Raw genomic sequence first — 23,393 nt, 5'->3', positions numbered from 1 at the left:
CGATTGAAACGTCATCGGACAACCATGTCTCGCTATCCACGTGTTGATCAGGTGGTCGCATGTCTCTTACGCCGAGGCAGTTATGCAGGGCACGGCCTCTGCATACTTCGTAAAATGATCTATCATGACCAGCACCTGATTATAACCATTGTCTGTCATGCATATCTTTTGGTGGTCTATTTGCACCACCTCGTTAAATTCAGACGACTCGATCGATTGTAAAGGAAATCGCAACTTCCTTGGATCCTTGACCTGCTGGCATGACAGACATGCTGTTACCCATTTCTCGCATGCCTTTTTCATCCCAAGCCACTCAATTCGCTTCAGGATCCTCTGATATACTTTGTCGATCCCCTGATGGCCCATCTGATCATGTGACCTGAATAATAGTTCTGTCTGATAGAGTTGCGGTAACACTATCGCGTTATACTTGTATAGGACTCTGTCTTCTTCTCTTCTCTTACAAGCCACAATCCCGTCTTTGTTCAAATATAACCTCCCTTCCTTCTGCATGAAGTATTGTCTCAGGATGCGATAACTATCTTCCTCGAGGTCCCCTTTATCCGGCGAACCATTCTCGATCCACCTTTTCAGGTTGCTTGTCATGCGATCATTTCTCTGCGCCCTTAGAAGATCCGAGAGTCGGTATCTCGCCTTTAAGTACGTCTTCATGACCCTCATCTGACTATTCAGCTCGTTGGGCTGGTGGGTGTCTTCTTCCATCTTAACGCACCAAATCTTCGCCAACGGCTGTGTTTCTTGTTTAAACGGCTGAAGATCAGTCCTGACTACCTCTTTCTGCGGCAACAGGCTCATCGAACGTTTCGATACCGCTATCGTCTCCAAGTCATCCGCTGCGTTGTCAAAGACTCTTTCGCTTGGTATTAGGTAGCGATCACTGTCAGGATCCTGGTACACCTCTCTGTCCAGGTCCCTTGCCCGAGTTTCCACTAGTAGCGTGTGTATCGCTAGTTCTGACAGTTCTGATCCTGAACTCGAGTTCCTGTCTGAATAGGTGTCCATTCCTGAGTTTCGGGAATCATCATCCGTCGAAGAGGTTGTGCTGGATACTGCACGTTCCTCCAGATCATGTCTGTGCCTTCTTCGCATCCATCTGAACTCCCCGGACAAAACCTTGTTCTCTATGTCCCGTTTCTCATCAGGAATTTTCTCGTCTATCTCAGACTCCCCGGACAAATTTTCTTGTCCCAGGTGTTGATCTGGTGATCGCTGGTTCTTTTCATCATTCGTCTCCCCGAACAAATTGTCTTGCAGCAGATTTTGTTCTATCTTTTTACCTTCATTATCCTGGTCCACAAAGGTGACGGTTTTCTTTCGCTTGCTGCTCCCCTGTTCTCTCTGTCCGTAGGAAGTACTGGTTAAAATCTCTTGGGGTATTGAGGATACTAGTTGCTGAACTATTGTCCTACAATCCCTCTCGTTCTCTTCGTGCTGTCGTCTGGACGGCATGATCTTCACCTTCTCACTAACTGTTAGCGATGCCACTGCTGCTGTCCACTCGGGGTCATCTCTGATCACTTCTCTTTCTAACAATCCACCCAGCATCCGCATCACTTGCGGTGTGACTTGCACCGTTTTATCCAATAATGAGAGACTGTTTATGTTCATGCGAGAGAGTTCTTGCTGGACCAGGTTCGAGCGCAGCAACAGATCCAAGGGGACTGGGTCCTCCTTGGATAGGATCTTTATCTCGGCTACTTTCTCTACAGGTAACTCAGGGTACCCTGGAATTGGATGTCCAGACTTATCCAACCATCTCGTTAAGGGAAGCGCTTCATAAGTTTCTTTGTCCAGAAACGAGAATCCCTCCTTTATTTCCGCCTGATTGGCCTGCTTCTGCTCCAATCTTTCATAGAACTCAGTTTTCTTGCTGAGGCTGTCAGCATTCTGGTGTTTATCACGCATCCTATGTTCGATTATCATATGATAGCCATTCAATCTGACTATCCATCTACCAATATAACTCTGATCCATCGAGTAGGTTTTCAACCAGGATAACGCTCTGTTGTCCACGCGTAACTTGAAGGGAGCGCTCCCCAAGTATGCACGGTACTTTTCCACGAAGGTGACTACTGCAAACATTTCTGCTTTTGGTGCGCCATATTTCATCTCTGTGTCACTGAAGACCTTGCTGCCGTATGCAATGGGACGGAGAACTGTTCTTCCGTTCCATTCTTGCTCTTGATGCAAGATTCCTGAGATGGCTACCACCGATGCGTCTGTGTCGAGAACATACATGCCCTTTTCTGTAGGCATGCCTAGCGTTGGCGCTTCGCACAGTTCCCGCTTTATGTTCTCGAAAGCAACCTGTGCCTCATCGTTCCATTCGAACTTTTTCCCCTTGTTGTGCATCAGCTTCTGCTTCGGATACACCTTGTCCGCATATCCTTTTATGAATTCTCGGTAGTAATTGGCAAACCCTAGGAAGCTCAGGAGCTGTGTGTCCGTTCTGGGGGCCTTCCATGTCAACACTGCTTCCACTGCTTCCGGGTCCGGTCTCACACCATGCCTATCCACCATTCTTCCTAGGTACTTAATCGAATCCCTAAGGATTTCACATTTCGATGGTTTGCACTTCAATCCAGCTCTTTTCATGCATCCAAAGACCTCATCGAGCCTATCAATGTGGTCTTCCAGGGTCGGTGTCGCTATGACTACGTCATCCACGTAACACATCACGAGATTCCCGTATTTCTTGGTCACTCTCGTCAAAGCCTGAGCCATCAGTCTTTGAAAAGGGGCCGTTGCATTGCACAAGCCGAAGGGCATCCTCTTCCACTGGTACAATCCCAATTCGCACGCGAATCCTGTTTTCTCTCTGTCCTTTATCCGCAGAGGGACCTGCCAGAAGGCAGAACCTAAGTCCAATGTGGTGAAGAACTTGGCATCACCAAGCTTAGATAAGCTCTCGTCTATTCGCGGTATCGGGTACGCATCTTTTATCGTTACCGCGTTCAAGTAACGAAAGTCGCAACAAAATCTAAGCTGCCCCCTTTTCTTTTTCGCTATTACTACCCCGCAAGCCCATGGCGATTTCGAGGGTTCTTTCATGTCGTATTCAAGCAACATTTCTATTTCCGCTCGGCACGCTTCCGATTTGTGTGGCGTCATTCGCCTTGCGCCTTCCCTATGGGGAACGGCGCCCTCTTCTAGTTCGATTTCGTGTTCGACGAAAGTCGCAACAAAATCTAAGCTGCCCCCTTTTCTTTTTCGCTATTACTACCCCGCAAGCCCATGGCGATTTGGAGGGTTCTTTCATGTCGTATTCAAGCAACATTTCTATTTCCGCTCGGCACGCTTCCGATTTGGGTGGCGTCATTCGCCTTGCGCCTTCCCTATGGGGAACGGCGCCCTCTTCTAGTTCGATTTCGTGTTCGACGAAATTACAGCAACCGATATCCGCCTTATGTTTTGAAAATACATCTGCGTTCCGATTAAGGAGGTCCCGCAATTGTTCGAAATCTCCCTCACCTATTTTCCCTTTTAAATGTTCTATCTCTGGCAAAACCAATTTGTCAGATTCTAGTTCATATGACGAGGGGCGTTCCGGAAAATTCGAGCAGCTTGATAAGCCGTCGTCCGTTTCGGATTTCATTGAAAACAATTTATGAATAGATTTTAATTCATTAATCCTCTTTAAAATTTTATCTTTATTGGCATGATAAGGACAGTCTTTCACACTATATTTCTTCAAGTTTTGTGTCTCCTCATAGTCGGTCCTCATCGGCAAAGCGTAGCCAAGCTTCTTTCCACGCTGGATTGAAACCGTGGTGTCCAGTGTGTTCAACAACACACTGACACACAGTCCGTTTCGCGTTACCGAGAAGCTCCGGCCTAAAATCACCGAACTCTGACTATTTGGATTCGGTACTAAGCAAACCTGTTTACTATCACTTAACGAATTCAAATTTCTCATTCTAAAAATTGCTACCACAGCCTGTCCTGGTTGTAATTTTACTTTTCTATCCAAAAAAATTGGTACCTTGTTTTCGTCTGTTATTATCCTATTAATTGGTCTCTTAACATACTTTCGGTCCGGGTTTCTAATCCGTATCAGACCGTTGTTCAAGTCAATCATCACGTCAAAATTCCTGACAAAATCTCTGCCCAAAATGAATTGGTCGGCGTCGTCCAGATTCTCTACCACCAGGAAGCTCATCCAAAGATCCCGTCCTCCCATGTGGAGGACCGTTATTGGTGTTCTTCCGGCTACGTAGATAGCTCCTCGATTGGCGGCGGCCAGTCGGAGATTCGTTGGAATTAGATCTTCCCGCGTGACGCCCATTCTTTCCCAAGTTTTTATCGGCATCACACTCACTACCGCTCCTGTGTCCAGAAGCCCTGTGACTCCGAGTTTTGTTCCGTTGGTGTCGAGTAGATGTGCAGTCACATCTGCTTCATACCCAATGTGTACTGCGTCTTGTTCCATCATGGCGTCATGGCCTATCCTGCGGACCTTGAGTTCCTCTTCTCCCAAATAGATCTGCCCCATTTGGTCATCATCTGTTGTTACATAAGTCCTGGTGTACATGCTGATTCCATCCACATTCAGCATTACTTGATACGGCCCATAGACCTCTAGGTAGCGTCCATGAAGTTTCTTCATGCGAGGGCCACCCGTCGTTAGTAGTGCTCGCACAGCTCTCGACTCGGTGCGTGGCTCCACCTGCTTCAGATAATCTGCATATGTGTCCAAATGCATCAAAGTGAACTCGGACGGTTCACTCAGATTCCTTATTACCTGGTGTCCAGCCACTGAGATTATCGACTGTATCTTGCTTCCTGCGGCACCATGCCGAACCTCTGACCGGAGATCACATTAAGTTTCATGCTCAAACTGCTTGGTGCTTTCGTTTCTTCGAACTCCGTTGCTTCGAAGTTATTCAGTTGCTCCTGAAGTTTCTCATTCTCCAGTTCAAGTTTCACTTTTTGTTCGATCTCTTTCGTCACCAGTTCCTGTTGCACTCTATTTAGAGCATCCCTCGCGGCTGCCTTATAATCGATCTTGAAGTCATCAGCCGCAGTTGCTGGTTCCGGTTCACGTGTCTCCTCTGTTATCGCTTGCATTTTCTTTGCCGCCAGCTCTTGAGGTTTATCCTTTCTGCGTGTCTCCGCTTCACTCAAAAGTCGAGCCTTGCTGGCTTTCACTCCTGACAAAGCTTCTTCATGTCTTGGATGCTTTATGTCTGCCACTGCTGATTTAAAATGACCTTCCAAGTTGCAAAAGAAACACCTCGGTCCGAATTTCGCAATTACTCCTCTCATGAAATCCTCATGGTCCAATTCTGACGCATCTTCGTCCTCGAGGCTAAAGCCTATTGCTTTCATGCCTTGTTTGTAAGCTGGGCATAGTGACACATGATGGTCCGTTGAACTGCAATTGGCACAAGAGCGTCTCTTGTCCATATCACCCTTCGGTTTCAACCAATTGTTTCCTTGGTTTGCTGGTCCGTTGTTAAAATTTCCATAATTGTTCTTGTAGTATCCAGATCTCGAAGGAGGTTTCAACAAAAGATACTCTTTCGACTTGAGCCTCAACTCCTCCGGTGTTGGCGCATTGGTTGATAGTGGTGTGTAATGCGTTGCTAGCATCGTACGAAGCTCATCATTCTTCACACCATCGATGAATTTTGAGGCTACGGCCAGGTTCGTCCTTCGGTTTGACTCATCCGGTTGGCTGCGTCTTCTCAGCATATCCAAATCATCGAGAAACTTATCTATGGTTTCATCTTCTCGTTGCCTCCGTTTCTCGATGCGCATCATCGCCTGGTGCCCCTGCACGCCTGATCCGAAACGGTTTAACAAGATTTCGAAGATTTTCTCACCAGTGTCACGTTGATATTGCTTCTTGGCCATGACACAGTTCAGGGCTGTCCCTTCCAAGTTTCTGGTGAGCGCACTGCATTCCTGTCTCTCCGACAAGTCCTCTTCCTCGAAATGCAGCTTCATTACCTCTATCCAGGTATCAATGCAGCCATCAGATTCATCTTTATAGCATCTTGGTTTCTTAAAGACTCTTCTGGACATCTCACTGCGTTCATTGGTTCTGGATAACCTTGTCAGGAATGTCTCCAAAGACCTGTTTAGGGGTTCAAATGCTGTGGCCATTGCCGTAGCATCCCTTGAATGTCCCGCTTGAGTGTCCTCACACCTCGTCAAAGGCTCTGTATGCGGTGCATCCCTGCAATCCGAATCGCCGTGAGTGTTTCCCGCTTGGCCGGAATCAATTCTCCCAGTCGCATGTGTGCCTTGCGTTGGTCGTTCGTTAGAGGTTTGTCTGTTCCCCGTTGAACTTGTTCTACTGTTCGGGCCCCATGTTCCATTACCCCTTGTGGCATAGCCTGATGAACTGCCCCTGCCTCTAGTGGATCCATACGTCTTCCTCTTTTGATGTTCATTGAAGTTCACCCTCGGTTCCCTGCTGGGACCCCCCGAGTTCGGTTCTCCTTTTTTTGGTCCACTCTTGCTGCTTAGTAGCCCGTCCAACCTATCCATGATAGCCTGAGTTCATCTCTCCATCATCGCGTCTATCTTTGTGTCAAGAGTCCCAAGAGACTGCTCTTGCTGAATTTTTAGTTTCTCCATGTCGTCTCTTAAGCGTAAGTCTCGCTGTTCCACCTCTCTTGTCATGCGCGACAAGTTCTTCGCCATATGCTCGTCCGTTCTTTCTTTCAAGCGCTTTTCGCTCCTGCCAACTTCTTGTCTATTATGGTTTATTTCTTCCCGCAGACTTTCTCTTTCAATGTGAACTGCCCTTTCTAGTTCACTCATTCTTATTGACATCTGTTCATTTTGTTCTCCTAAACTGTCCACTATGTTGTTTAAGGCTTCTTCTAGTGCTGCCCCGTTATCCGCGAGTGGCGTCACTAGTGGCGGTGTAACCCTGTCGGTCCCAGGTAGCTTCGTGCTGGTCGAGATCCGGGCCTTGACTCTCTGTCTCGACGTCTGCTCATTATCTATTTCAGGATCCGCTAACGCGTTGCCTAGCCCTCTGGTTCTACTCTCTCCAGTCTGTGGCTCTGAACTTGTCATAATCGCGAAGTCTTTTGACTGGCCCGGTGTGTTTGACTCTTTGCTTATCGTTGTCACTACACCAAATTTGTCCATGGTTCCAGTCTCTCTTCCCACGTATGCCTCGTTCTCCTGGATCGAACTATTGAGGCTGACCTGAGATCCAAAGTCCCCTTGCTCCTCTTCATCCTCTTCCTCCTGGGATTCAACTTCGTTCCCTGCGCCTCCTCCCATGGTGAATGGAAAGATGTTTCCGAAGGTGTTCTTCATTCTTTCGGAGAACGATGATGACGTTGTTTGTTTCCCAGTTCCGCCTGCCATCATAGTGTTGTCTGTCGGAGATCTTCTCGTTGTCGCTACTTCAGTTGAGATGTCGGACAGTTCCGACATCTCTTCTCGATCCAATGTCCCGGTGGAAGTGACAAAATCATGGCCTTGTTCTACCGGAGTAGATTCACTCGCCAGACTTCTGCCTCTCCCTTCCAGTCCATGTACTTCCTGGTTGTCGTTCATGGCATGGTCTGTGTTGACCTCCACTTCTAACAGTTCTTTACGCTCTTCTGAGGTCTACTGACTTCTCGTTTCAACCAATCTGCCTGAAACCGTCTCCCCTTTGTCGGACCGGGATCGCTTGATCCAATCCACAAAAGGATCGGTCATCGTTTTTCTTTGCTTTTCAGGTATGAATTTCCTAGAGCTATTACCTCGTTTTCGTATCGTTGACTTGTCTAGACTCATTCTCTATTTGTCACTTCCTAATGCCTATACACTTAACTCGATTGCTAGTGACCTTATACTTTTATTAACAATAATAATGACACAACACAAAAAATTTCACAAGATTTTATTAAATAGTGACCATGAATCCCTGTATGTTATCAGAGTACAGTTTGTATAAAATTTATTCACAGTAGCCGATTATCGGTCGTAAGATTCGAAAGCTAGCACTATATGATGTTATCAGTCAATTTAAAAGATAGTGTACTCACTACCCAATCAAGCACAGTTTACGTTGATTTAAAATCAAAAACAAAAAAAAATTATATAATGACAGAATATTAATGCCTTTATAAAAAGAAAAACGTATGTGTAATGTACTTTTAGTCGGTCGCAGTACAATAGTCGAACCTGTCTTTCAAAGAAAAAGCTTTCCCCGCTCGGTGCTGCACCAAACAGACAAAACTTTGAAGGCAGTAATTTTCTCAAGTGGGCGTCTATTGCGCCCACCGAGTACTGTGTTACCTATCTGCCTTCGGACTGCCCGAGCTAGACCTACTAAAATCCTCAGGGCAGTCACTTTTCACAAAAACGTATTATGTTACAATCCACACCAATGAATCACGCTCTTTTTAATATAGACTTAGTATCGCGAATATCCGAGTTCGGACCTGTTTTGTTTTGGTCTAGTTCTTATTGAAAGGCAAGTTACCAGTGCAGTCACTGATTCCTAGCCTGTGTGCTAATAACCTAATACCTCTCACTTTAGTCTTTCTTTCACCTACCTAAGTCCTTTAATAAAATAATAACCCTCCGGATTGGCACAAATAGGACCCTTCCGGACTAAAAAAAAATTTAGACCCTTCCGGATTGGGACCCCTCCGAGTTAGTTAACACCAGACCCCTCCGGATTTGGACCCCTCCTAACTTGAAAAAATTTTGACCCCTCCGGATTGGGAGCCCTCCGGTTTCGCAAAAGTAGCTTTTCGGAGATTTCCTTCTTTCAACCTATACCCCTCCGGATACGCTCTCCGATGCAATTTTGCTTTTTCAATTAACTAGATAGGGTATGTACTACTTTCCTAGACCCTTCCGGATTGAAGTTAAGCCTCTTATTTTACAATTCACACTAACGGTGAAGGGTCTTGTCGCTTGCCTAACTTCGGCTCGATTAAGGTTTTGCTGTGCCTTTAGCCTTCACTTTTTGTCTAGAACAGCCTAAAGTTACCTTATTCAACCGCTATTACCTTTTGGTAGGGGTATAACGGCTTTTCTAAAAAAAATTTATGAAACGTGAAGGGTGTACCCTTCCAAATTGAGGAATTTGCTAAAAACAATCTCAAAAAATTTTCACGCTTACTTTTTTGCAAAACTTTTGTCCCTATCAGTAAGCTCAGCTAATTTCTGATCTATTGGTACCAAGATCAACTGGATCTGTTCAGTCGTCGAAAAGTTATTAGCCAAAACGTCAAGAAATTTCTCTATTATAGGTTCCGCCTAACTTTTTCCGCAAATCTGGTCTTTTCGACCTAAAAATTGTTGATCCGAGCTCAGAAGGCCTATACTCTTCTAGTTTAATGCAAAAGTTCCGATCTTAAACGCTTTAGTTGAAAAAATTTGCAAAAAACTATGCTACCTGTACCCCTCCGGATTGATGAATCCACCAAATCAAACACGTTAAGTTCGATTTCTCTGCAACCGGGAAGGCTTTCGGGTAGCGGGTTTTAAAACTTGTAGATTCACTAGTGAACGTTGTCCGAACAACTATTTTTACTGTTCTAACTCAAAAATTTCAAAAAATTTTTTCCGAATTTTTAGTGTTTCGGTTTCTCAAAAATCACGAAAATTCGGTTTTTGGTTCCAAAATAGTTCCAACCACTTCCGAACTAAACTTAACCGGTTCTATCTATTATGGTAGTGCAATAAAGATGTAACACACTACTTTAGCGCTTTTTTCCGTTTCAAAAATTATCGATATCTCAAAAATCGCGACTTGTGGGGGGATCAAAATATCGCTATTTTGACCCTAAAAACCGGTCTGTTTTCGTTGTTTTTCACTGAAAAACGGTATAAGACTATTAATATAGGCTATATAAGTAATAATATTAGTAATACTATACCCCTCCGGGTTTGTTTAATATCCGAATTAAGGTGCTTAACTCGGATATTCGCAGTTCGGTGAAGGGTCACTACAGTGCAGCACTGTCGAGCCCCCCACAGATTACTATCTTACTTTTTGTACCAAAAGGGATACAAAACTTGTTAACGATACCCAACAGTCGATTGTTGTTGTCGTTGAGCGCCTTCCTGTTGCTCCCTGTACTGCTTGCCGGATCAGTCTTCTCCCAAGACCCTTCCGAATTGAGCGCAAATCAGCTGACCCTTCCGGATTGAGCGCAATTTATCATTAACGTGCTTAAATGCTCAAATAACCCTACAGTACAAGCCTCACAAACAGGCCACAAAATTGATCGTAACAATCCTGACTGATATAAATGCCTGTAACAACAATATATCTATCAACAACAACGGGGGGGTCGGATCACATCTTGTCTGGGGGGATGATTTCTACTGATTTTTTACATTTTTTTTTTTACTGTTTTTGGTTTTTTCGGTTATTTTTTATGTTTTTTGTTTTTCTTGGGTACTATACTACTTTTTGTTTGGTTTTATATATATCTTTAAGTGTTTTTGGTCACAAACCTCTCAGGGAACGAGGGAATGGCCGATCCCCCCACCCTTCCTGGTTCGTGAATTTTCGGTCTTAACTAAGTTAAAAAGCTATTCACGGTAATCCGGAGGGCTTCCGCGCTCCGAACCACCTCTCCGCCCCGGCGGTTTAGGCCTAATAAGGGCGTTAATGTGAGCATCCGCTCGGCGCGGAGTGCTCGTTAACGGTTCTGCCGGTCATGATGTTAAAAAGAATAACACCCAGGAGCGCCATAAAAACATGTATGTAACATTCGCCCGGAAGATACATATCGACGGAAAACAAAACTAAGTCTTAGGACGACTGGCTAACGTCTAAACAGAGCTTTGCATGCTTTTCACCGTCTCTACCTAGCCAGTACTTTTCGGTGGTCTTTTCTATCATCGGGTCGACAAAACGTTACTGCTTTCGGCTTCGGTCAAAACACTCAAATTAACTAGATTACATGCAGAAATAGTGAGCTCATGGCTGGGTCTCAGTATCTCCAGACCACGAGGTCACTCCTAAAAACAGGGCTACTACTTATTATATTACTATTGTTTTTGTTCAGTAGATAAAAATCATCATCTCCATCGAAGATGGATCAACCCCTTTCCCCAACTTCTAGCTTCTCATCCTTATCAAAATGAATCTAGTTGTTAATTAAATTCAAATCAGGACATGACAAGAAGCTAAAAGTCTATACAAAAGGATAAAAGTTTCAGTTCCGAAACCCTTCCGGATTCTTGAATCCACTTAATCAAGCTCGTTAATCTTGATTTCCTCTTAATCCGGAAGGCTGTCCTCCACACTTCACCGTTGTCCGCAACGGCCTTGCAACTATTGTAGCGACACAATAGTTGCAACTCGGAACCTTCTCTGCTACTCCTGCAATCTGCTGTTGTTTTTTGATCACGATTCTCGTAGTTATCGTCCGCGCAACTAATGTTGTTCTGTTGTTTTCTAGCTTTTTTGCCAAAATGGCCGTTTCTGACGTTTCTCAGAAATGTTACGTAATCACTTCGAAAATTTAAAAATTAGCAATTTCCGAATCCTTTAACCTTCACGTTTTGTTCAATTGTTCAAATAACGTTCTTAATTCTCAATAATCACCAATCCGGAAGGCTCGCTGCTAAAAATTCGAATTCCGCAGAGATTGCATTTTGGCCATTCTGGTCGAATGTCACACTGGAGATCCAAGACGCAGCTATGTGCTTATCTTCGCATGTAACGAAAGCTGATCAAAAGTCGTTTGACTGATGGCCTAAAATGATAACTTTTACTTAGCCCTAAATAGACGAGAAAATCAACTGGCTAGGTCGAGACTGTGCAAAACGGGTAGAACTTAGGTAACTGACGCCGGCCAGTCGTCAATAGGTGCTTTTTCTACGCTCCGTCACCATGTATTATTTGGGCGAGTTTTAAATTATGAACAAGAAATTTCCAGACAGTTTAATCAAAAATCTGTAACTTAATTATAGAGGTTAGAGAAGTTTTAAATCTAAATTAATTTTAGACGTCAACTCTGATTGGCTAATTTTTTAACACGATGGTTTAGAACCAAAATTTATGTGAAATATGGCGAATAACTTATGTAAATTGGTGTTTTATTGTCATTAAGATCAGTTCATTGTAAAAGTCCTGACGATGCACTTAGTTGCGAAAACGTTCGAAATTTACATTTTAATCAAAAATCTTTTTAATCTGAATTGGACTTACACTTGGCTCTTCGAATTTATTTCAATTTGCTAATAGTGTTCTGTTTTTTTTTTCCTTTTTTGTTTTTTCGAGAAACAATTAAGGTTTGAGACATTTTTCGTGACGCATCAGTAATGAGTTCTTACAACTGTAGAGACCTGAAGAAACTTACACTTATAACTGAAAACTAAACTTTGAACACTGCAATGACTGGGTTTTATGCGAACCCTTGGATTTTATTCCTAAATCCCCTTTTGTTATTATTATTGTATCAAACACGTACCTCCAGCTTTAGCAGGGCCCCTGGGGTTGTTTTTTATTGAGGCGTAGGAAATTTTTGGTTCACCTTTTTTTTGAACATCTAATGTTTTTTTTTACCTACGTTTTTTTAATCTTTGTTTTTTATCGCAAGTGGTGCGAAGCTCCGATTAGCCCCTGTGTATAACTGGTTTTTTTCTCTAATTGCTAGTTTTTTTTCAGTTGAATGGTGAAAATAACAATTTTATGACAATCAATGTCATGCATTCTTTCTCTGCTTCGAAAATTGCGCAACATATGTCCATCTTATGTTGCTCAAATGATGAAGCAATTTGAAATTAAGATGTCGGGGGTTCTGGGAACTGTCACCAACTTTCTGAACAAGTATGATTAATTTTCAACCTGAACGTCAGAATTGTTGAAAGAGTAGCTCTTTATATTTGATTTTAGGAACTCTCGGAATCGTGCTGTACTTGGAGTCGTGATAACGTTTTTCGTAGTGTTCTATTTTTTCCCGAGTTTGCTGAGCGACACAAAAAATAAGCTGGTTTCACCTCACTCTACCTGCCTTTCTCCTTATCTGGCAGTTTTGGATGAAAGGGTAGAGGCTCATAATGTTCGCGTTGTTCATTACTCGTACAAAGACGCCCTTTCACCAGTTGTTAATGGAGGACACAGGAGTAGACCTTCTTCTGACACCTTTGATAGCTTGGGTTTTGTTGGTTAGTACTTTCTGCTCTACTGGGTCAATTCCCGGATTAGACTTCGGTTATGCCTCCTGATATATCTGATTTTGCTAAGGTTTAATAACGGCGGTGTTCCTGCAAATGAAGCAGACCAAACAAAAATTTCTCGCGGTGCAGATTGAGAATGTTTAGCATAACGAACCCAGCTTGAGGGGGGGGGGGGGGTAACGGAAAAGTAAACATTTTTCGGTTTTTGTGTCTAAAAAATAGCGGGAATATGATGTCCTGCTGACTTTCAATTTATGAGGCTGTTCTTCAAGCGTAATAGGCGGTCTTGTTTCAGGCAATGGCCGCTACGGTTTTATTTTACGCCATGGAGGGAAACTTCTTATTGGGAATGAAAGTCAACACTTTCTGTCGCTGGAAGTAGAGCATGACCTCAATCCAATTCATCACATTTATCTGAGGGACTTTGCTTCACACTCCTTCTCCAAGCAACCCTTTTCAGGTGAATAGTAAGAACTATTATTTATACTTGATACTAGCTAAATCAGTTGATCTCATAACTATTCACATCGTAATATCACTTATTTAGTCGTTATAACACGTAAAACAACTATGAAAATGGATAATTTGAAATGTGGTGAGGCGAAAGCTCAAAAGATCCAATCTTTCTTGCTTGTCTTACTTGGATTTTTTATTGAACCTTAACAAAAGATTGTTCCCACTTGCCCCTGAGGTAACGCCGTTGCCTTTGCATACTAAGGCCAGGGGTTCGAGTCCCGGCCGGACCTCGTTTTTTTCAGCATGTATGCAATTGAATTTTGCGTGTGCTGCAAGAAATTTTATTGTAGTTGCAAGTGTTGTTCATTGCAGTTTCAGGGGGACTTGAAACTTGAAAAAAAAAATTATAAAAAACATTTGGTTTTTCGGCTCTAATTGTGCCTGCGCAAAGATTGTCGGTTTTGTTTCCTCCTCGTAAATTTTGTTCCGTTGCTAATTTAATATTCAAATGTCTGGCATTTTTTCCTAGAATGAACTTCTTGCGAGGCATGTGAAAAATTAAATGTTTGATGGCCTAGTTTTCTTACGCTTTTCATTTTATTTTCGACTTCTTATGTTTGCGATGTATCGCTACTGATTACCCATGCGATAAGCAAGCGTATTGCAATCGAGTCTCGACTTTTTTTTTCCGTAAACTACTTTGTCCACACTTCTTGAGAATTTCCTCTTCTAGAAGATCTTCACTTCTAGAGGATCTCCTGGTTTCAGGTTGTTATCATCTTTTCAAAGGTTGTTATTTCAGTTTGTAATTATCTTTTGAAGTTTCATGTAATTATCTGTTCAAAAAAATGTCTCAATTTTTTCGGGTTTGTGGTTTTCGTTCCAGTTTCCGTCGGTTCATTTTCCGTTTTTTTACACGCCTTTTTTCTTATCTGGTAGGGTTTTTTTTGATTTTTTTTGAAGCATGGGCTTTGTTCCAATATAAACAGTTTTTAGTATTTTTGAAATTTCAAAAATTTGTAAATTTACCATGTCTCATTTTGAGTTTTTTTTTCAGTTTTTTTTTTTTCATTTTAAATATTCAAACAGTTTCAGTTTATCGTATATCGACTTAGTCAACCTTTTTTTGCGTAATTGCCAGGGCAAAAAATATCCGTTTGTGTTTTTTTTGTTTCTGTTTGAATGGGTCGTAAAAACTTTATGACCTTTAAATGACGGCAGTTTTGTTTTCGGCTCAACAGGTTTCGACCCAAAGTTTGTTGCCGCTCGGTAAATGATTTCCATTTTTAAGGGCTGTTTATGAACTTCAACCGATACCAATATGAAGTTTTTGTAGTTTTATTTGAAAACATTGATTGGATAACTTGTATTACATTAAGCCCCACTGAAATAATCACGATTTTACAAATGACAATAAATAGAACAACACGGGACAATTAATTAACACATGACAAATGTTTAACACTCCCACTAAACGAGAAATGTTGTAAACATGTATACGTATACAGCATGAAACGTAACGCTGGTCCGCGCATAATTGAATATCACTAGCGCTATAGAATCAAATACCAAATGAGTATATTATAAACTTCCGAAATGCTACAGCGGGATGTTTTCACGCGTAAAACTAAATGGCAATAAATTGCTTGTTCTGAGCACTTGATCCAACCGATCTGACGCTGAACTACGGGATTTTGTCAAGCAATCGGCAACTTGATACTGCGTTGGAATCCAAATTACCTGGCGATTAATTCCGGCGATAATCATTTCTCTAATAGAGGCAATATCAATTTTCAGACCTTTATCCGACGTGGATTTCGTGGAGTATACTGAATCTACAAGAGAGCGATTATCGCAGTACGCTAGAACCGGAACATCCAGCTTCATCGTCACTTTCAAAAATGTTTATACAAATGAGCACCCTCTATACACGCCAGTGTTTCTGCGGAAATCGTGCTTCTTGCTAAACGCTTGAGTTTACATGATTTCCAAGCAATAAGCGAGCAATCTAACGTGCGTTTATTAGCCAAAAAGACTAAGTATCCGCCCTGTGTTGACCCGTTCGAGTTGTTGCATAGAGAAGCATAGAGAAGGCCAAAAACCAATCGCCTTCGTTACCAATTGACGGATAATATAACTTCTGAGCAGCCGACTGTTTTAGACGTCTAACAATTTTATTAACGCGAAGGATGTCTTCTACTGTGCTGCTTCTGATGACGCCAATTGCGTTGCTTATCGAATATAGTAAATCAGGTCTAGACTGAACAGCTGGCCATAACAGCTTTTCGAGAGTAGAACGAAGTGCGGATTTCTCAGACTTGCTTGTTTCTAACGATTTATCGACGGTTCTGGAGTTTTCCTCCTCTATTTCGAGAATATTTTCGCAGAAAGTGGTTTGATAGATATAGCACCCTCTCTCACCTTTGTCAACGAAAACTCCTGAATAATTATGCGGCAGATTAGCTGCAGTTCCAACCACAAAAATGCTTTGCAACTGTTCTACTACAGATTTCTGGAACTCCTTTGTTCCAAAAGCCCATAACTCATCTACGTGTATACAGATCATGCCCTGTTTGTCTGCCCAGATGAAAATTCCGGGATCATACGCTGATTTGACGCCACCCAACGCTTGCAGTTCATTCGACAACCGTTCATAACAGTACCTGGAGGCATCACTGAGACCGTACGCACACTTTTTGAGTTTCCACACTTTCTGAGTGTCTTTGTATTCTTTAGGCGGTTTGATAAAAACATTCCTTCTGATAGGTAGACCTTGTAGAAAAGCCGTTTTGATGTCTAACGCCTGATAAAACGCCTAGTTTGCAACAGTAGAGGACAAGGATACGGCTTATCTAAAAAAATTACGTCCAGAAGTAGGTGAAAACTTAACAATACTATCAGAATCAGCATCTTGAAATCCTTCTGCCACCAATCTGGCCTTGCGACGATTCCCGTTTTTGACGGTAAGGACCCATATTGTACCAATCAAAGGTTGTCCTTCATATGGCACTTCCTGGAACACTTCATTCTTTTCCCAAGACGCAATTTCTTCTAGTTTTGCGTCATGAAACTCTTTCTCATCGACTTTAACAGAATTCAAACTTGCTAAATCTGTGGTGAACGCTGTGTCGGCTTCCTGATGTTCCGATATGTCTTCCCAGTGGTCAACATTTCTAAAATCAACCGCGCCTCGTTTACCAGCCATACTTTCAGGACCAACGTACTCCAGATTCAGCCACGTTTCGTGCTTCCCTCCTTCTTTTCCCGCACGACTAACTACTGCATCATAAGGTACATCAGAATCCATTTGATGCAGTCGGATTGTACTTTTCAATTTCGGCAGCACACTTCTGCATTGTTTGATCGGTTTAAACGCACAAGCGTCTGGAGGATCAACTGGAGAAACAAGTCATTTCAGTTGAATCAAAGAAGCGTTCTAAATCCTCAAGAACATCGTCTCCAGAGGATGACAAAACCGACTTCTCACATTTTTCTTCTTCGTCGTCGTTCTCAACTATAGTAATTGCACGTAAACTTAGACAAACCGACGACTTGTCTTTCAAACTGTTGGCTCTGTTGGTTTCATTGGTTTTCATTGGATTATCGGTTTCAGTAGGCTCTGTCTCTCCATTGATCTCATTTTTCTGGGTCGGTTGATGGTTCGGGTCGACTCTTTCTCGGCATTTGTGAACTTTGATAGTCTGACCACCATGTCTTACCAGCACTAATGATCCGTCTATGCCTACCACTTTACCTGGTCCTCTCCAGAACTTGTTTCGACGCTGATAGAAAACAGTTGTGCCAATGGTAAAAACTTTCTCACAATTTTTAACGTTGTGTCTCAGTGCACGACGGATTCTCTCCTAACTTTCAGCTTGTACGTACGACTGTCTAGCTTTGTGCAGAGTTTCCAAATGCATCTGCACAGATTTCTGGAACTCATTTGTTCCAAAAGCCCATAACTCATCTACGTGTATACAGATCATGCCCTGTTTGTCTGCCCAGATGAAAATTCCGGGATCATACGCTGATTTGACGCCACCCAACACTTGCAGATCATTCGACAACCGTTCATAACAGTACCTGGAGGCATCACTGAGACCGTACGCACACTTTTTGAGTTTCCACACTTTCTGAGTGTCTTTGTATTCTTTAGGCGATTTGATAAAAACTTTCCTTCTGATAGGTAGACCTTGTAGAAAAGCCGTTTTGATGTCTAACGCCTGATAAAACGCCTAGTTTGCAACAGTAGAGTACAAGGATACGGCTTATCTAAAAAAATTACGTCCAGACCAGAAGTAGGTGAAAACTTAACAATACTATCAGAATCAGCATCTTGAAATCCTTCTGCCACTAATTTGGCCTGGCAACGAGTCCCGTCTTTGACGGTAAGGACCCATATTGTACCAATCAAAGGTTGTCCTTCATATGGCACTTCCTGGAACACTTCATTCTTCTCCCAAGACCCAATTTCTTCTAGTTTTTGCGTCATGAAACTCTTTCTCATCGAATTTAACAGAATTCAAACTTGCTAAATCTGTGGTGAACGCTGTGTCAGCTTCCTGATGTTCCGATATGTCTTCCCAGTGGTCAACATTTCTAAAATCAACCGCGCCTCGTTTACCAGCCATACTTTCAGGACCAACGTACTCCAGATTCAGCCACGTTTCGTGCTTCCCTCCAACTTTTCGCGCACGACTAACTACTTTATCATAAGGTACATCAGAATCCGTTTGATGCAGTCGGGTTGTACTTTTCAATTTCGGCAGCACACTTCTGCATTGTTTGATAGGTTAAAACGCACAAGCCTTTGGAGGATCAACTGGAGAAACTGAAGTCATTTCATATGAATCAAAGAAGCGTTCTAAATCCTCAAGAACATCGTCTCCAGAGGATGACAAAACCGACTTCTCACATTTTTCTTCTTCGTCGTCGTTCTCAACTATAGTAATTGCACGTAAACTTAGACAAACCGACGACTTGTCTTTCAAACTGTTGGCTCTGTTGGTTTCATTGGTTTTCATTGGATTATCGGTTTCAGTAGGCTCTGTCTCTCCATTGATCTCATTTTTCTGGGTCGGTTGATGGTTCGGGTCGACTCTTTCTCGGCATTTGTGAACTTTGATAGTCTGACCACCATGTTTTACCAGCAGTAATGATCCGTCTATGCCTACCACTTTACCTGGTCCTCCCCAGAACTTGTTTCGACGCTGATAGAAAACAGTTGTGCCAATGGTAAAAACTTTCTCACAATTTTTAACGTTGTGTCTCAGTGCACGACGGATTCTCTCCTAACTTTCAGCTTGGACGTACGACTGTCTAGCTTTGTGCAGAGTTTCCAAATGCATCTGCACAACTTCTGATGAAGTTTGACTTTCCAGTGCAGGAAGTTTATTCGTCAAAATGTTCGGAAGGTTTGGTAGTCTACCATAGACTAGTTGATACGGACTGAAACCTGAAAAATTGCTCGGGCAATTTTTGGCGAAAACAGCTTGCTCCATGCATAAATGATCGTCCACTGTCAGTTCGTGTCTTGAGAAAATTTTCTGTGAGTACTTCATTATGTCTTTCAACAACACCATTAGCCCAAGGACTTTCTGCTGGAGTGCCAATAACTTCTTTGTTCAAGTTTTCAGCGTTGCTTCTAAATTTGTCAGCATCAAATTCTCCTCCATTATCACTCAAAATACGTCTTAGAGCACCGAAAACAAATGTCCATTTCCTGTTCAGCTCATTGATGATTGTGTCTGGCTTTTTTTCATAGATTATAGCTGCCTGGCTAAATCGAGTGAAAAGGTCAACAATATTCAGATAAAAGACAGATGGGCCACATTTTGTTAGGTTATGCAAATCCATCGAAATTGTGTCATTGAAATGCTGCGATAAGGGCAACGTCACTACAGGTTTTACACCCGATCGACCAAATTTCACACAGACATTACAAGTATTGCTGGCTTTCTCAATTTCCTTGAATATTTCAGCATCAGTTATGCCTGCTTTTTTGACAAGATCTTTTAGACGAACAGCCGAACAGTGCCTGAACTGTCTGTGCAGCTTAATGATATCTTTACTGCGTTGATAAGCGCAATTGCTGTGTGACGTCCAAATGTTCTAGGTTCAACATCGGTAACAAATGGACTGAAGAAACAGTTTCAAAGTGGATACGACTGAGATCATCTCCAATTGTCAGAAATCCGTCTTTTAAATGCAATGAAATATCTGCAGCTTTCTTAGATTTGATGCTCAACAATAAAGGTAGAAATCCTGGGATTATTTCAACCCGTAAAAAACACTTTAAATCACCAAATTGTATCGGAATTTTGGCCGTTTTCCGCGATGATACTGCAGTTCCTTTTCCAAACAAAATTCGACATGTGGAAACCTGATATTTCACAAGTGCTTGATCAAACTTTGTCAGATTAGTAACAGTATGTTCTAACCAAGTGAGTCCGGCCACTGAAGAGGTTCAAGCTGTATCAAGAATTGCTTTGCCAAAACACTGAGAAAGTAGCGTTTCCGATATAGTTGCGAATGTAAGAAAAACGACTTCTTCATCCTCTTTCTGGCCACCATTACTTAGATCAGTGTTCTTGTTTGCATCTCCATAATCTTGTCTGTCTGGACAATTTCTGACCCAGTGGTTGCGAGAACCACAGACTGAACAGGTTGAAATTCTGCCATTCGAGTCCAATGGGTTTCTGCCTTGTTGCGATTTTCTCCCTTGTGGCAAGGAATAAGGCCGATGTGATCCAGACCTTCTGTATCGATTTCCACGTGTAAAACCTCTGCCTCTTTTTGGGTAGAACGCAACTTCTTCTACTGCTGTTTCGGACGCCGTAAAAACGGACTCTTTTTTCACAAGGGAAGGTCCTGAATAACCTACCTTGACGTGACTCTCGCCAAAAACACGTCTCAAAGTGCTGCACATAGTAGCATACTTCAAGTCTGGCGTAGCCGCCAAAATCAACTGCCGTTCTTTCTGGTTCAACGAGGCACAGTGTAACAATTTACATGCCAGAACTGGATCGGGCAACACCATTTCATTGCGAGTCACTCTAAGAGTACAGACGTTCAAAGTCCAGTATGTAGTTTCCCATACTCTGCGACAAATCGCGTTTGAATGCTTCAAGCGACACATAGGCGTCAAAGGCTTTATCGGTGGATTTCACATCAAAAACTTCTTTGAGCTTTCCGAGGAGCTTCGCCATACCATCCGATGCTTTTAGTTCATCTAGTGGAATTTCCATGGCAACATCACGCTTGCGACCTTGTAACGTCAAAGCAAGCGCCGGTCCAATTTCTCTTACGATAGGTCTGTCACACGTTCCCAGACGTTGATTTCGTTGCTCCATTGTTCAAAACTCTTTTCCTCATTCCACAACGGTGGGGCTTTGAATGTATGTGTCATCCTGCTGTAGATCGTACTGCTACCATGAAAACATTGATAGGATAACTTGTATTACTTTAAGATCAACTGAAATACAATCACGATTATACCCATGACAATAAATAGAACAACACAGGACAATTAATTAACACATGACAAATGCTTAACATTATTGACTTTTTCAAGTAATTTTTCAGAATTTTTTTTCGAATTCTGTCTTTCTTTTCCATTCACTATTTTGTAGCGCAATGTGTTTTTTGCATTGCAAGTGTTGCTCTATAAACAACTTGATTTTGCTAAACGGAAAGACCTGGATTTTTAGTTTTTGAAATGGATCTAGATTTTCAGCTGAATTAAAAATACACTCAATGATTGAATTTTTGATGGTCTATTGAAATGGATAGGAACTCTTTTCTTGGATAGGAACTATTTTCTGCGGGCGTATAGGTTCTCAACTTCTTCAGTGAAAAATAAATAAGGTTCTTTTGCCATTGATTCTGATTATGTTTGATTGAAGTGTCGTTCTGCTCTATTTAAAAACCAAGAAACATAAATGAGCTGTCAGAGGATACTCTAACTTTCAATTCAGTTTTGTTAGCTGATATAACTTCATTTTCGAAGATTTTGGACCCACACCACATGAAGTTATCTGCATGAGAAGCAATAGCAATAACGACAGAAAGCCCATCATTTTCTAACTTCATGAATCGCGCTCTGTCCAATCGAGCCAGGGCGCACCCGGTTGCATACAATTTCTACGAGGCGTCTTGTAGCCCATAAATCACCTTATTGAGAAGCCCAATTTTGAGGTTTTTCGCTTTTTTTAGGTGGTAGACATATACAGTTTTGTAGCCGGTCTTCCCTATAAAAACGCAGATATGATGTCAATCGAATATATACACCGGGTACGAATAACAGCAGGAACAGTGTCAAACTAAGTTTTTTTTTGCTGCAAATGTGGCAGGGGCGGATTTAGGGGGGGGGGGGCGGGGGCGGACGCCCCCTCCCCTCAGGGATTCGAACCCCTGCCAACCCAAAGGGTCCCCCCTTTGGTACTTTTTAAGAAATCCAATTTTGGCCGACCGACCCTAAAATTTTTCTAAAGGCGCCTTTGGCGCCAATATATACTAGTTTTGAGGGGGAGCGCGCGCCAAAAAACGCGTTTTTTTTGTCAAAATTTTCCAAAAAGTGCCCAAAAACGGCTTTTTTGACCTGTTTTTTCAAAAAATTGCCTGCGGCGCATAGAGTTTGGCCAAAACAGGGTCTTTTTACTGCTTTGGGAGAGCTCGGAAAATCAATCTGATCGACCTAAAAAAAAAAAGGTCGTCAAAGTTTTCGAAAATTTTTTGAAAATCCGCCCCCCCCCCCTCGAGAAAATCCTAGATCCGCCCCTGAAATGTGGGATTGTTTTTCTTGTGATTTCAATTCGTTGTCTTCGAATCCTCTAGCTACAAGACAAGCTTTCTTAACAGTTTTTTTTGAGATAGAACCCATCTATACGACGCGTCATTCTCAACTTCCGCAAAAACATTGAATCTCCGCCAGGCTGATAGTTCAAGCTCTTAAGCGTCATCGTAGTCCGAGGTCGCAATGAACACATGCGTGTCAGCTTCAGCCTGCCCAATTGTGAGGCTTCGACTGACAAATCTATCACAACCGTGGAAGACTTTTCTCGTGCGGAACTGTCCAATATTTTGGTATTGTGCCAGTTTCGATGAACACCTCCACTTTTATCAGCTCTTCCAACAATACGTCCCTGCACGTATTTTCCATTGTTACACGAAGGAAACGAATTTTCCGCTTGTGGCACGATCAATATTCGGGGATTTCCTGGGTCGACTCATCTTAATTCAAGCTGCGTACAATCTGAGCTGGGGGGGGGGGGGGATTGGGTTGTGTTGTTTCGCACTTGACTCTGGCGATCTGTTGGCCGTTTCAGAAAACGCTGTGCCGTCGAGCGATTCTCCATAATCCGATTTTTTGCCTCCTCTGACAAATTCTGCTGTTGAGACAAACTCTTCTGTTGCAAGGTCACTCTTGCAAGTTCTTGAATCTGTTCAGACTGATCGGTATCTCTGGAGCTAGTGTCTGGGAAAACTAATGTTCATCTTTCAACTGCACACGCGTCGAGTGTGCTCTGACTAAACTTCCATGTTTTAACAGAATAATTACACCGTCGTGACCAATGACAATTCCTAGCCTTTTCCGTTCGTTTCTAGGAAGTAATAGAACACGGAGTCTCCTTTTGAAAATGTGTTACCTGCCAATGTTCTGGTTTGCGTCTGAAGTGCTCGGGCAATTTTCTCACTTGATTCAGAGGCAATAAAACTCTGTCTGGCAATGAAGCGATTTGAGATGCTTCATCAGATAATCCGATTGTCTTGGGGCAAAAGCGGGCTTCGCATTAACAAGGACGGACGGT

The 23,393-nt window shown here is 42.6% G+C and overlaps 2 protein-coding genes across 2 annotated transcripts in view; both read left to right on the top strand.

Annotated features, from left to right (window-relative positions):
* LOC134847010 (zinc finger protein ubi-d4-like) overlaps positions 1 to 23,393 on the top strand; it is a 601,556-nt gene that overhangs the window by 79,386 nt on the left and 498,777 nt on the right. The window lies entirely within an intron of this gene.
* LOC134847009 (uncharacterized protein KIAA2013 homolog) overlaps positions 1 to 23,393 on the top strand; it is a 112,357-nt gene that overhangs the window by 79,389 nt on the left and 9,575 nt on the right. Inside the window, exons 2-4 of the mRNA XM_063864491.1 lie at positions 12,617 to 12,778; positions 12,845 to 13,116; positions 13,424 to 13,588. Coding sequence (XP_063720561.1) covers positions 12,651 to 12,778; positions 12,845 to 13,116; positions 13,424 to 13,588 — 565 coding nt within the window. The 5' untranslated portion in view covers positions 12,617 to 12,650. The remainder of the gene's footprint in view (positions 1 to 12,616; positions 12,779 to 12,844; positions 13,117 to 13,423; positions 13,589 to 23,393) is intronic.

Source organism: Symsagittifera roscoffensis, chromosome 5, assembly GCF_963678635.1.
Source record: "Symsagittifera roscoffensis chromosome 5, txSymRosc1.1, whole genome shotgun sequence".
Classification (NCBI taxonomy): domain Eukaryota; kingdom Metazoa; phylum Xenacoelomorpha; order Acoela; family Convolutidae; genus Symsagittifera; species Symsagittifera roscoffensis.
The sequence above is the reverse complement of the archived record's forward strand: the minus strand, read 5'-3'. Positions and strand labels throughout refer to the sequence as shown.